The sequence below is a fragment of the Nematocida minor genome, assembly GCF_024244105.1.
Source record: "Nematocida minor strain JUm1510 chromosome Unknown 7831, whole genome shotgun sequence".
Classification (NCBI taxonomy): Eukaryota; Fungi; Microsporidia; genus Nematocida; species Nematocida minor.
Genome location: NW_026250347.1, coordinates 1 through 13049, shown reverse-complemented (window position 1 = coordinate 13049; position 13049 = coordinate 1). Strand labels below are relative to the sequence as shown.

The window sequence follows — 13049 nt, the reverse complement described above, 5'->3', positions numbered from 1 at the left end:
TATACGAATATGGAGATAAGTACAAGGATGAAAAATATAAAAATATATCTGGATACTACTGCAATCTATATATACTCCCCGGCGATATAAAAAGCATAGAATGCTATGCAATGAACTGCGAGCTCAAAAAGCAGGAAAATGGCAGCACTAGTGTTGTGTGGTATGCAAGGGTGCTAGGAGATGTAGATGAGTATACACACTGTGTGCCAAGCGAAGACTTCAAGAAAGAAACAGCTTTTAGTGATTTTCATTTCTTTGTTTCAGCAATAGAGTCAAGAGAATACAACAGGGATAGTAGTTTGCAAAGCTTTTGGCTGAGCAACACTAGCCCAAACAATAGTGGAGACGGCCAGACATTTACAATAAACGATTTGCTGGAGGACAGAAAAATTGAGACGCTTCCAGGATTTAAGAACATGGAAAACCTTAAGAAAGACCTTATTAGCGTAGAAAAATACCTAAAAAGGCTGGAAGACTATAAGATGATTCTTGAAAGGCTGCATGATACAGACCCCGAACAGCTAAAAAAGAGAAAAAAGTCATTGCAGAGCATAATAAGAGAACAAAAAAGTCTGCTAAAGGCGCTGCAAATAGAGCTACACACGAAGGTATCTAAGAGGCCAAAAAACACAGAGATAAATCTTATAGTGTTCCGAAACATGAACTCAACTAGGTCTAACCTAGGAGCACACAACGAGATTCTTGATGTTTTTATTTCGACCTACCAAAAAAGGCATTGATAAGTATAACAATAAATAGCACTCTTAAACGTAGAGCATTTCTTATTTTCACACTTGTTTTTATGCAGTTATATTCATGATGTTCGCGGGCTAGAGTTAATTCCTGGCAATGCAGCTGGTACTATGCTGAATGTGCATAGAGCAGTGATAATACATAGATAGATAAAATAATCAATAGGGTGCATCCATCTCTGGGCAGGTAAAAACATGGAACTTACTCCTCAGAAAGTGTATGCACAAATTAGAGCGTATAAGGAAGTGTGCCTTAATGAAAAATTATAAATAAAAAAATGATATTTTTTGCATGAAGGATCAGAAACGGAAAAAAATACTGAATGCAATAGGTACAATGCTTATTTTTCTTATTGCAGCGTGCAGAGGAAGTGGAGAAGCTTTTAATGAGAAGACATCCAGTGGTGTAGATTCCGCAAAGGGAAATAGCCCTGTTCGTGATATAGCAGAGCTGGAGAGGCAGATACAGCAGTTTCTAATGGAAGCCAGCGCAGCACGGCAGAGAGACAAAAGAAACAATGCTGATCACTCTGCTGTCGATCTATGCATAGACGGCCAAACAAAGAGTAGACGCAGGTCTCTTAGAAAGAGGCAAAGCGCAGGCAAGCAGTCTGGAGAACAAGAGAGAACAGCAGACTCTCCTGTAGATGAAAGTGCATCTAGCACAGAAGAGGACAGTTCTGAAGAAGTTGCAGGAAAAAAAAGAAAAGCAGATGCAAAAAATGGTCCTGGTGCTAAATCTACGTCCCAACCAAAGGTGCTAAATAGTGAGGAAAAGAAGGCCAGAAAGGTAACAGGGTACAAAATTGACATATGGAACAGCTTAAGACTCACAAATAAGAGAAGAATGTCCTACAAAGCACAGCACAAGACCGTGTACAGCAATGAACACAGAGACTTTGACGAATACATGGCCCGGGAAATAACGCATGTTTACTACAAGGAGAAGATCGAGAAAGACATAAAAAACTTTTCTAAAAACGTGGCTACTCTAATAGACCAGAATGCGCTCTATTTCTTTATTGCCAGCAGAGCCATAACTGTGGTTCCAAAGACTAGAGACCTTTTGTGGCTGAAGGAGCTATTTGAGAAAGATAGTGCAGAAGATGAGGAGTATAGGACAATGCTGGAGAGTCTTGAGGGATACTATCCTGGCGTGTTTGGAGACATGCTGGCATACGTGGAAGAGCACAAGCCAATGCGGACATTCAAAAGGTTCCCTTTAACCGAGTGGGCTGAGACCTTGGGGGATATCTACGTTCAAAAAGCCCTGGAGATAAACTCAAGCATGATACTAGAGCAGAACAAGATCAGCAAAGTGGGCAGAAGGTACTATGCTCTGTCCTATGCTCTGAGCATGATTCTTGCGCTGCCTGAAGTGCACGAAGACCTTTTCAACATCAGCCCAGCCTTTATAGAGCGCACACAGATCTCTTATAACCCGAGAGTAAATAAGCAGAGCCACAATGTTCTGCTAGCTATGCGCAACATGGTGAAAGAAGCAGAAAACGAGAGCGAGAAAATAGAAAAAGAATACAGAAATATTTACAGCGCTCTTAAGATTCTATGCAATAGAGATGCACAGAAAGAGCCGACAGTGCCTGAGCTGTACAAGGACATATACACAGTCCTTGCAGATTTCTACGAGAAAGCGGAAGTTTTTGACGAGAAGGAGTATATCCTGCTGGGGAAGAGCGCCATAAAGCACCAAAAGTATGCTAAGTGCAGCGCAACCTTTGAGTTGGCCCCAGGCAAGGAGGATCCTATAAAAGACTGCAATTTTGAGCACTTATTTGAGACGAACAAGTGGGACATTGTGCCCAGCACAGAACCGCACTATCACGTGTACTATGTAGACAATGGAACACACCAGTCCAGAATGCTGGGCATGCCCATGTATAGAGACGAGGAAGGAAAGGAGCACTATCTGCACACGATCAGTGACATAGTAAGCCACGTGGAGAAGCTGTACGAAATAGAGAAGAACTCTAAAACTATATACTCGTTTAAAGTAAATAAAAAAACTAGAAAGTGGTCGTATGTTAGAGAAGAGGAGAGAGGTCTGACGATGAAAGACTTCGCAGGGTATGAGATGGTCTTTTATCGCATTAAGGAAAACATAGCAAAAACAAGGTTTACATTCGCAGAGTTTAGGCCGCTAAAGGGCTGTGATAGGGACAGCATTTGCATACCGCTGTTCCTTACTCCTCTTATGCGGTCGGCTGTGGAGATAGGCCCTTTTCTCATGAAAGACATTCACAATGTGATAAGCTTGATGGAGCTTGTGGATGCAGCACCTGATGTCTATGAGTTCAATAGCAGGTACAAAAAAAAGGATGAGTGCAAGGATAGTGAGGATAAAGATGAGGACATGGAAAAGAACGGCTCTGAAGATAGTGAAGAGCATGAGAATGGTGAAAATAATGACAGGTCTGAGAAAGACAGTAAGATTGAGCATGAATATTCAGACATGTATAGGTACTACAGCAACCTGTGCATACTGCCGGATGGCGAAAAGAAAGAGTCTCTCGACTGCTACATCATGGGCAGCGGAAAGCCTTCAAGAGTAGGGAACAGTGTTGTGCTTGAGTGGTATGTGAGAATGCCCAGCAGTGTGAACGAGTATATACACTGTCTGCCGAGTGATGCTTTTAGAGAAAAAGAAAACTCAGAAAAGCTTAGTGCTTTTATTGAAACACTGCAGTCAAGGGAGCACAGCAAGGACAGCAAACTGCAGAGCATTTGGCTGGAAAGTAGGAGTGTGGAAGATAACAGACTAAATATATGTGTCAAAAACATTTATATCTGGCATGTGAACATTGAGGGAAGTAAGGCGGAGAGCGCGAAGAAAAGTCAAAAAGACCGAGAAACAATCAAAAAATATATGAAAAAATCAAAAGACAAGTTTTGGAGGGAGGAGCAGGCACAGAAAATACTAAACACATTAGCTGCAAGGAATGAAAAAGAAAAACACGAAAAAATAATGAAGCTGCGCAATGTTACGGTTAAAAAAAGCTTTGCAAAGAAGAGGATAGAGATCTTGACAAACCAGCTGCGCGAAACAATGCTTAAGAAGCCAGACGAGCAGGCAGAGTTCATAGTGCTCCGCAATGTGAACTACAGCAAGTCCAATCTGGGGGCACACAACGAGATGCTTGATGTTTTAGTATCGTGGTATAACAATTAGAAGGAGACTTTGCAGAATAAATAGAGCTTGTCTGAATTGGTGTATTATTCTTTTTATCAATGGGTTTTGTAGGAGTATTAATTGGCTAAGCTTGCTAGTTGATTAATGCCTGTCAGTGCAGGGCTAATGTCTCAGAAAAACAAGCTCTGTAAGGAGTGTCATTTGGATGAAATAAAAAAGAAAATAAATAAATATTAAGTGTGTATGTGTACAGCTTTCTTACCTTTTTATTTTTCTTTTTATTGTTGATTCTTAGTAGACATGCAAAAGAAAATCTAGTAAAGTAGCTGTGAAAGGAGGATGATCAAAACTTAGATGTGTTTTATTTTAGATGCACCTGGTTAGAATCAGCCAGCTCATGGCCAAGTATCAGGGCTTTCCATTGTTCAATTGGCTGCTGTCCACAAAATGGTACAAATCATCAGAGCTAGCGTCTTTCACTGGCTTATTCTTCGAATTATAACGGTTAATGGATATAACTGATGTTAGCACAAAAAGACCAAAGCCTAGTGCTCCAATGCCCTTTAGGAGTTTTGAAGCTGTTTTTGGCGAAGAGGACTTTTTAGGCTCTTTTTCTGTATCTTCTTTCTCCTCTTCGTCTTCTTTCTCCTTTTCATCTACTGCCTCTACACCATCGATTACTACTTTTACGCCCAGTGTTTTTCCAAATTCTTTTATGTTTTCAAGTAGGTACTGTTTCTGAATTGGATCTGTCTGGCGTAAAAAGCATAGATTTGCAATGTTGCGGAGCTGTAGAGACTCTTTTTTGTAATCGCATTCCAGTGCGTATATTTCGTTTTCCAGGTTGTTAGCAGAAAGAAGTAAGCTTTCAACCTCTTCTTCGCTCTTTCCTTCTCTTATTGCCTGATATCGGTCTATTCTCTTTTCTTCCAGAGCTTCCTTTTTTGCTTTTATTTGTTCAGCCAGCTCGTCTTTTTTTTCGCCCACTCTTTTCTCTAAGCCTGCGCTGCCAGTTATATAGTCTCTGCAAAAGCCACTTAGATTGCTTTGTATCTTCAGCACTTTTGGCTCGCTTTGCTTGCCCAAGAGGTCGGTGCTATGTGCCATGTATTCTATTGCGTTAAATATGCCTTTGTTTGCAGCTTTTTCGTTTCTGATTTTTTCTATGTTCTCGATGATGGAAATAGCCACGCCCAGCTCTCTCATAGAGGAGAATACATCGGCGATTTTTTTGAGGATCTGCTTCCTGTTATTGGGGCTGGCTTCCAGTGCTTTGACATCTTCAACTAGCTTTTTAATTGCATCGTATTTTTTGTAGATAGTTGTCAGCCCGCGATTCACCGGGAGTATAGAATCGCCTCTGCGCAGAGTGTACAGATTTTCAAAAGTACAGTGTTCTTCCTGCGGCAGGTATTTCTTTAAAATAGCCACATCTCTGCCCTTCGAAATCAGAAGGTTTGCAAAATACTCGAACAAGTCTCTCTCCATGCTCTCTGTGGTGGACTCGTATAAGTCGTCCAGGATTGAGGGGTTTGAGCTGTCAACCTGCACTATGCACGTTCTTGAAGACAGGTCAGGGCTGTTATCCTCTGGGTCCAGCCTATCAAGTGCTTTGTTCTTGTCAGACTTTCTTGTTATTCCATGCTCTGCGCTGTATATAAGCGTGTTCGGCTGTATAAGCTCATTAGCTAGACAGAAGGACATTTTTCTAATTTCTTTTTGATTTTTACTCTTCAGTGCCCTGTATAAACCGTGCATGATTTTCACGCCGTATGGGTTGTGTGTAAAGTACTGGTAGATTCTGTTCTTGGCCAAGTCAAGGATTTCTTGCCCTTCTTCATCGCTTTCTGAGCCTCTTTCCATTTCTATGAAGTCAGTGTTGATCATGTTGTATAGCACGGCTAAATGCTGCGCTGAGTTGTTATATTCAAGAAGGTCGTCTGTAACTTTGATGGACTTGCATGCTTTCATTAGACCTTTCAGGTTTATTCTTATTTCAGCCTCTTTCATGATTCTTAAAAAATTTTATCTTGAGAAAGTTTAAATGCTTTTTGTCCATGGCACGTGTTTTATTACTGCAGACTACTGGTTAAGTTTTATAAGAGTGTTCTATTGGCTTGCAGCGCACTGACTCTCATTGCCTATTGGGCTCTAAAAGCGCTAAACCAAGTGTTTATTGATTTTTTTATTTGTCAAATGATTGGCCTAGTAGCATGTTCTTAAAACTCAGTAAATGTAGTATACTGGTAGCATGCTTAATGAAAAGTGCCAAAGAGTCTGCCATTTAGTAAACTGCTAGATATTCACTTGTAGCTCCAAGGAAAACAGTCTTAGTGATCAGAGCATTTGATTCACAGGCTACTAGCTTTCTAGTTTAGTGTAGGATCTTCTAATGTCCCAAAGATGCAATATGCATGCGAAAATTACTGTCCATTCATGTGCTGTAAAGTTGTGGTTTTTAGTTGTACTAAAAGATCCTGCCTGGAAGAAAGTGAAAATAAAAAGAGAATAAATAGTAAGTGTATATGTATATGTAGAATTTTACTTTTTAGTTTTACTTTTGTTGCCAATAGTTAAATTGTTCAAAGAAAGAGCTGTGCACGCAGCTATGCAGTGATAGTAGGTAAAGTAAATGAAATCTTGACAAGGCATAGCTGGAGAATAATGTTCAGAAAATGAAAGTGTAATGTTTAAACTTAAGCAATTTATTGTAGTTGCTAGCTAGCTAGAATTGAGGGGCTCAGCTTCCTTCTCTATATTTTTTAGTTGGAGGCTGCTCACAGAATGATGATGACTCTTCGCAGTTCAGTATATTTTCAACAGCAGCAGGATTCATTACATCATTCGCTGAGCGAGTAGATAGTGCCTGAGGCAATGTTTTGACGCCCACGCCAATGAAAATGCCTAGACCAAGCATTTTAAATAGGTCTTTTTGGGTGAATTTTCTTTCAGTAGGCTCATCTACTACTAGAGGTTTTCTTTCAGTAGGTCTATGTGCTGCTTCTAAGGGGCTTCTTCTAATAGGTCTATCTACTACTGCTTCTTTCATTTCATATTCATTAGGATAAGTTATTCTTTCTGGCACTGGGTCCGCCACTTCTACTTTTATGTTCCATGCTTTTCCAAATTCTTCCATCTTTTGAATTATGTGTTTTTTCTGAACTGGGCTTATATTGATTTTGAGACTTGCTTTCATACTGATGGTGTCTCGGATTCTATTTTCTTCTTTTAGAGCATACTTTAATAAAGATACTTCATTTAATAGATCAGAGGTAGAGGCAGGATTGTCTCTAAACCCTCCATTGTTTCCTTGAGCCATAGATCTCCTTTGATTTAGATGCTTTGGGTATAAAATTTCTTCATTATCAGCTATTTTTTTCTTTAATAAATCACAGTTGTTCTTTACTATATTCTCTAAACCGTTGTATCCATTTATATAGTCTTTTTTAAAGCTTTCTAGATCGCTAGTTACCCTTAGTACCTTTTCCCCAGCCCTATCCAAGAGAGCAGTCTTATTTGCTAGGTATTCCATGTAATAAATCATATTCTTTTGTAGTTCTTTTTCTTGTGCGATTTTGTGTATGTTAACGCTAATGGACCCAATTATTTTTAGCTCTTCTTTGGTGAACAGCTCACTGATTCTTGCAGTTATCAGCGATTTGCCACTAGAGCTAGATTTCATTCTTGAGTCATTCTCAACTATTCCGATAAGCTCTTGATATCTTTCATATATAATCTTCAGCCCGTAGTCTACCAAGGGCACATTAGTGCCTTCGTATGTTCTGGTGTATAGTTCGTCCAGAGAGTACTGCTCCTTCTCTGACAAGGACAGCGAGTATTTTCTTAAAATATTTCCATTCATTCTTCTAATTTCTGTATTCATAGAGCTACATATATAGCCCAAAAACCCTCTATCCAGACTCTCTTTGGTCGCCTCAAGAATCCTTTCCAGGCTTGAGGAGTCTGTGTAGTCGATCTCCAGTGTGTACATCCGAGGGCTTAGGCTGCCGCTTTTATTGCGCTGTACTATATCTTCTACTGTTTCGTTCTTATTGTAGTGTCCATATATTTCATGTTCTGGTCTGAATATAAACATATTTGAGTCTATGATTTGATTGGCTAAAGGGACAATCTTATCTCTAAGACGATTTTCATACATACTATTATATGAACTAGTTAAACTACAAATAGTACTTTCACCCCATTCATTGTATACAAAGTATTCTCGAATGGCATTCTTGACTATATCCAGGACGAGTTTCTCTTCTTTGGCTCCATTTGCGCCACTTACTATTTCTATATTGCGATCTTTAAATATATAATCTACTATAGCCATATTCCTTTTTGGAGTATCATCCATAAGAAGTATGTTTGAGCCTGAGGCGTTAAGAGCCTCGCATTCTCTTAGTAGTCCCTTTAAATCGATCTTTAACCTGACTGTTTGTGCGGGCATCCTGGGATTTTAAAATAAAAAATAATTTAAATGAAAAATCTTGCCTTATTCATACTACAGGTGATATTTCTATGGATTGTTGGCAAATTTTTCCTAAAAATATTAAATTTATTTTTAGTGCAGGGCAAGCTTATGTTCTCTTAGAAACAGCACTTATTTTGCCAGATTAAGTATCTGTTGGATGCAGATGACAAGGCATGCTAGAGCGCTAGTAAGAAATGTCAGATAAGCAGGAAGAGTGGTGCCATTGTTGAGAGAGTATACTGTGTAGGAGTACTGGATATGTGATGAATGTGGGGCAGTGAGTGTTTTCTTTTGCAGGTTGCTGTGGGAAGATAGCAAGAAAAAGTGCACAAATGGTCTAACATATAAAAAGTCTGTAGTTTATTTTAGATATGAACCGGTTGGGATCAAATGTCTTAAGACTTCTTTGCTTAGTATGCTTCTCTGGCTATACTCTTTTCTTATTGCAGTAGCTGATTAGCTAACCCTGTTCAGTTTTGTCGTATTCCTTGAGTAAGCAATAAACAAGGCTGATGCTATTAAAAAAAGAACTATGCCTGCGAGAATTATAATCTTCTGCGTTCGAGATAGCTTTTTCGAATCATTTTCAGTTGATGGCTGTTCTTCGTGTAATATTTGTTCTTCGTGTAATGGCTGTTCTTTGGATAAAATCTGCGCTATATGCTCGCTGATAGAAAGGACTATCCGCAGGTCTTCTTCAGAGTCGAACATTTTACAGACTTGCTGACCTATTGTGATAAGCCCAAGCTTAGAATAAAACATCGTGTTTCTAATCGCGTGAATTTTTTCATTGATAAGCTTTATACCATGATTAATCAGCAATTCATCGGTATTTTCATATGTTTTAGTGTATAACTCATCTAGTGTGTAGCTGCTTTCTATTTCTTTTATGGGCGAGAAATTTCTTAAAGGTTTCATACTCGTCGACTCTACTAGTTTTGAAATAGCAAAGAAATTATCTCTTTCCAGCCTCTCTGTCGTAGAGCTAACTATGCTTTTCAAGCTAGGAAGCTTTGCATTATCGATCTCTAGTGTGCATGTTCTGGTGCCCAGAGCATCATCGCTCGCATCTGAACTTATTTGTTTCACTGCTTCACTCTTTCTTTTTATCCCATGCTCTGGGTTGTGTATAAAGGGGTTCATTATAATTTCATTGGCTAGCGCGATGGCATGGGATCTGATTGATTCTTTGTCTTTATTGTTTATTGCGCCGTTTAATTGACTTATAGTCTCACTTGCTACATTCTTACCGTATAAAAAATATTGGCAGATGTCATTCTCAACTATGCTTCTGATGTCTTGATTTTGATCGTCATCTGCTTCTTCTATTTTTATGTTTTTTTCAAGAATGCGCTTGAGTATGGTGAAATTGCTTATTTTGTCATTGGATTTAATGATCATCTTTATGGCATCCATGCCGTTCTCATCCAGGCATGTCTGCACCATTCCTTCGATGTTTATCACTAGTCTAACTTCTTTCTTAGCTGCCATAAAAATTTTAAAGAATACGGAATATTTTAATTTACTCTCAAGTTCATTCTATTGGTGCTTTTATTTTTTCATTGGCTAGATTTTATAGGAGTGGATGGTTGGCTTACTATCATTAAATATGATCATTTCTGATGTATAAATACAAAAATAGCCCTGTAAAGACCGCTAGGGATGGGAAAGCCACTAGAGACTCATTGGCTATCTGTGCTTGTCTGAAGGCTTTCTAGCACATTACTGGCTGTCGCTATAAAACAGTGCGGGTGTGCTCGAATTTTATGTCCCCTTTTAGAATTTTAAACAGTATTGCTGACGACAGGACCACAAATATCACCAGCACTACTACAACGGTGTAAGCCAGCGCAGTGAGTATTTTGAGCACTCTCTTCTCTGTTACTTTTATTGAGAAGAGCTTCAGCACTATCTCCACACGTACGTTTATTTCTTCTCCAAACTCTTCCAGCTTTTTGTATACGTGCTCCTGCTGGACTGTGCTCAGCTTGGGCAGAGAATACAGGTTGTCTCTGATGTTGTCAAGCTGCAACAGCTCTCCCTTTTCATCGCACTGCAGCAGGTATATTTCATTCTCTAGCCTATTGATCGAGCATGTCAGTGTTTTAATCTCTTCTTCGCTCTTTCCTTCCTTTTTTGCCTGGTCTCTGTCTGCTTTCTCTTTTTTCAGGGTTTCATTCTTCTCTGTTATTGTGTTGACTATTTTATTTTTTTGTTCGCTGATCATGTTGTATAGGCTTCTATCCCCGTCTATGTTGTTTCTTTTCAGGTTAAGCAGCTCAACAGTTATATCCAGGACTCTTGATCCATCTTTTCTGTCCAAAAGACCAGTGCTGTTCGCCATGTACTCCATTGCACTGGCCATGCTCTTCTGTGCTATTTTTTCATCCTTGATCTTTTGTATGTTCTCTCCGATGGCAACGGCTACTTTTAGCTCTTTCTTGGTCAGCACTTTGCCAATCTCTTTCATTATCTGCGCTCTGCTATTGAGATTGCTTTCCATCTTTTTAATTTTGCCAAGGAGCTCTTTTATCTTGTAGTGCTTTCTGTGGACGAGTTTCAGCCCGTAGTCCACCAAAAGTGCACCGGTTTTTTTGTGTGGAGTGGTGTACAGCTTCTCTAGAGTGTAGTGCTCTTTTTCTGCTGAGTATTGCTTTAGAATGTTCATGTCCATGCCTGCTGAGTCTATTAGGTCTGCAATGTAGGAGAGCCTCTCTCTGTCCACACTCTCTTCAGCCAGGTCAAGTATCCTTTCCAGGCTCGAAGAGTCTGTGTAGTCAATCTCGAGTCTGTACGCTCTTGGGCGCAGATTAACTTTTTTATTAGGTAGTATTACACTTTCCAGTGGCTTGTTCTTGTCAACCTGTCTATGTATTCCGTGCTTTGGGCTGTATATGAGAGTGTTTGGCTGTACAATGTGATCAAGTACATGCGCAGCTTCGGCTGTAACCAATTCCTTGTCTCCGCTCTTCAGCGCAGTGTATAGCTTATTCATTGCACTGACTCCGTGTTTATTGTATGTGAAGTACTGGTAGATTCGGCTTTTGAGTATTTTTGTGAGAGAGTCCTCTTCATCCTCCTCTGCATCGCCTTCTATCTGTATTTTGATTCTGTTGCTGAATATGCGGTCTAGTATGTCTGCATAGTCTTTTGGTGCATCGTATTTAAGCAGATCGTCCGCGCGTTTAATGAGCTTGCATGCTTTTATTATTTTTTTTACGTCTATCTTTAGTTTAACTTCTTTCATGCTGATATAGCTGTTCAATTCGAATAATTGCAATTTATTGAGCAGTTCATATGATTTGTTCTTTTGTTGCAGTTAATTGACTGAATATTCTCAGAGCAGCTGACTGGTTCACTAGGCACTAACTACTTCATTTGCTGTGTGTGCACAGATTGAGTGCAGTGCTCTATTGGCCAGTGTATCTGTGCGGTGATTGATCAGTAGATATAGCTTGAGGATAGAGACAAGTTTGATAGCTCTCTGTCAGTACCAGCTATCTGTGTGTCTCAGTCCTTCTCCTTTGCAGAATAAATGTGCTATAAACTCTATTTCTAATCTATCTTGTATATGTGTCAGTAAAGGAAACAGGGCAAAACAGATGTGTGGTACCAATGCTGTGCATCTATCTACTCTGCACTGACCTTGTGGCAGCAGGCTGCAGCAGGAGCAGGCTCATAGCGCAGTGTGCAAACAAATTTAAATAAGTGTATAGTGTACAAAAAATAAAACAAAATAAAATAAATACTAAGTCTATAAACTAGCATGTACATTTTTATTTTTTATTTTACTTTTATTTTTATTCATGTTTAGTAGGCTGTTTAGAAGAAAAGAACACACTCAAGATACAGTCATCGAAGAAGTGCTATAAAAAGGTTAAAATGAAAATCTAGCTCTATTAGAGCGCATGCAGAGTATCAGCATGTGATAGCAGTACTCAACTAATGGTATAGAAATACGAGTATGCATAAGATTAAGAGTTATTTAGCGCTAGGTCAAAATTGACAGCTGAGGCATATCAGATTTATTTGTGTTCTTATCTACACTCCACTGCATGGTATAGTGTTTCTTTATACATTTATATCACCTAGCTATTAGCAAGTTTCGCTGCATTTCTAGAAAAACTGATAAATACTATAGATATTATAAGAGATATAAGAAAAACCATGAGAATTACAGTTTTCTGCATCTGTATTATTTCTCTTTCCTTGAGTTCTTCTGACTCTTCTAGAACTACTTCTGATTCTTTAGATACTTCCAATATCTGCGGTGCTTCTTTTATCTCTTCTTCTTTAGATACTTCCAATACCGGCAGTGATTCTAATCCATCTACTTTTATTTTCCGTGCTTTTGCAAACTTTTGTATCCCTTTGAGTATGTGCTCTTCCTGAATTGGCTTTAATTCATCTAACGGATTAAATGATTTTGCATGAATAGCACGCGATTTCGAAATTGCTCTTCTACTATTATATCTTAGTAAATATAGGTCATTTTCCAGATTATTAATAGAGCAACTTAATTTTGTAATACTTTCTTTATCATTTTTTTCCACTGCTTGATCATACTCTATTTTCTTTTCTCTCAAAATTTTCTCTTTCTCGTTTATTTCCTTAGCTAGTTTAGAAAACTCTTCATTCGCTATTTCCTTTAAATCGTTGCCTCTAGCTACAT

General features: G+C 38.9%; 7 protein-coding genes across 7 annotated transcripts; 2 read left to right on the top strand and 5 right to left on the bottom strand.

Annotated features, from left to right (window-relative positions):
• NEMIN01_2354 (uncharacterized protein) lies at positions 1-740 on the top strand (the record flags this gene model as incomplete). The annotated part of the gene is made up of 1 exon (XM_051478296.1): positions 1-740. A coding segment is annotated over one exon (740 nt), but the record flags the coding sequence as incomplete, so codon positions are not given.
• A 304-nt stretch (positions 741-1044) lies between these two features.
• On the top strand, positions 1045-3939 carry NEMIN01_2353 (uncharacterized protein; the record flags this gene model as incomplete). Its single annotated transcript, XM_051478295.1, has 1 exon — positions 1045-3939. The coding sequence occupies one exon, from the start codon at positions 1045-1047 to the stop codon at positions 3937-3939; it is 2895 nt and encodes a 964-aa protein (XP_051334255.1).
• A 369-nt stretch (positions 3940-4308) lies between these two features.
• Positions 4309-5910, bottom strand: NEMIN01_2352 (uncharacterized protein; the record flags this gene model as incomplete). The annotated part of the gene is made up of 1 exon (XM_051478294.1): positions 4309-5910. One exon carries the CDS (start codon positions 5908-5910, stop codon positions 4309-4311), a length of 1602 nt encoding a protein of 533 aa, XP_051334254.1.
• A 730-nt stretch (positions 5911-6640) lies between these two features.
• NEMIN01_2351 (uncharacterized protein) lies at positions 6641-8353 on the bottom strand (the record flags this gene model as incomplete). Its single annotated transcript, XM_051478293.1, has 1 exon — positions 6641-8353. The coding sequence occupies one exon, from the start codon at positions 8351-8353 to the stop codon at positions 6641-6643; it is 1713 nt and encodes a 570-aa protein (XP_051334253.1).
• A 480-nt stretch (positions 8354-8833) lies between these two features.
• NEMIN01_2350 (uncharacterized protein) lies at positions 8834-9868 on the bottom strand (the record flags this gene model as incomplete). The annotated part of the gene is made up of 1 exon (XM_051478292.1): positions 8834-9868. One exon carries the CDS (start codon positions 9866-9868, stop codon positions 8834-8836), a length of 1035 nt encoding a protein of 344 aa, XP_051334252.1.
• Positions 9869-10112: 244 nt separating this feature from the next.
• NEMIN01_2349 (uncharacterized protein) lies at positions 10113-11624 on the bottom strand (the record flags this gene model as incomplete). The annotated part of the gene is made up of 1 exon (XM_051478291.1): positions 10113-11624. The coding sequence occupies one exon, from the start codon at positions 11622-11624 to the stop codon at positions 10113-10115; it is 1512 nt and encodes a 503-aa protein (XP_051334251.1).
• Positions 11625-12465: 841 nt separating this feature from the next.
• Positions 12466-13049, bottom strand: NEMIN01_2348 (uncharacterized protein; the record flags this gene model as incomplete). Its single annotated transcript, XM_051478290.1, has 1 exon — positions 12466-13049. A coding segment is annotated over one exon (584 nt), but the record flags the coding sequence as incomplete, so codon positions are not given.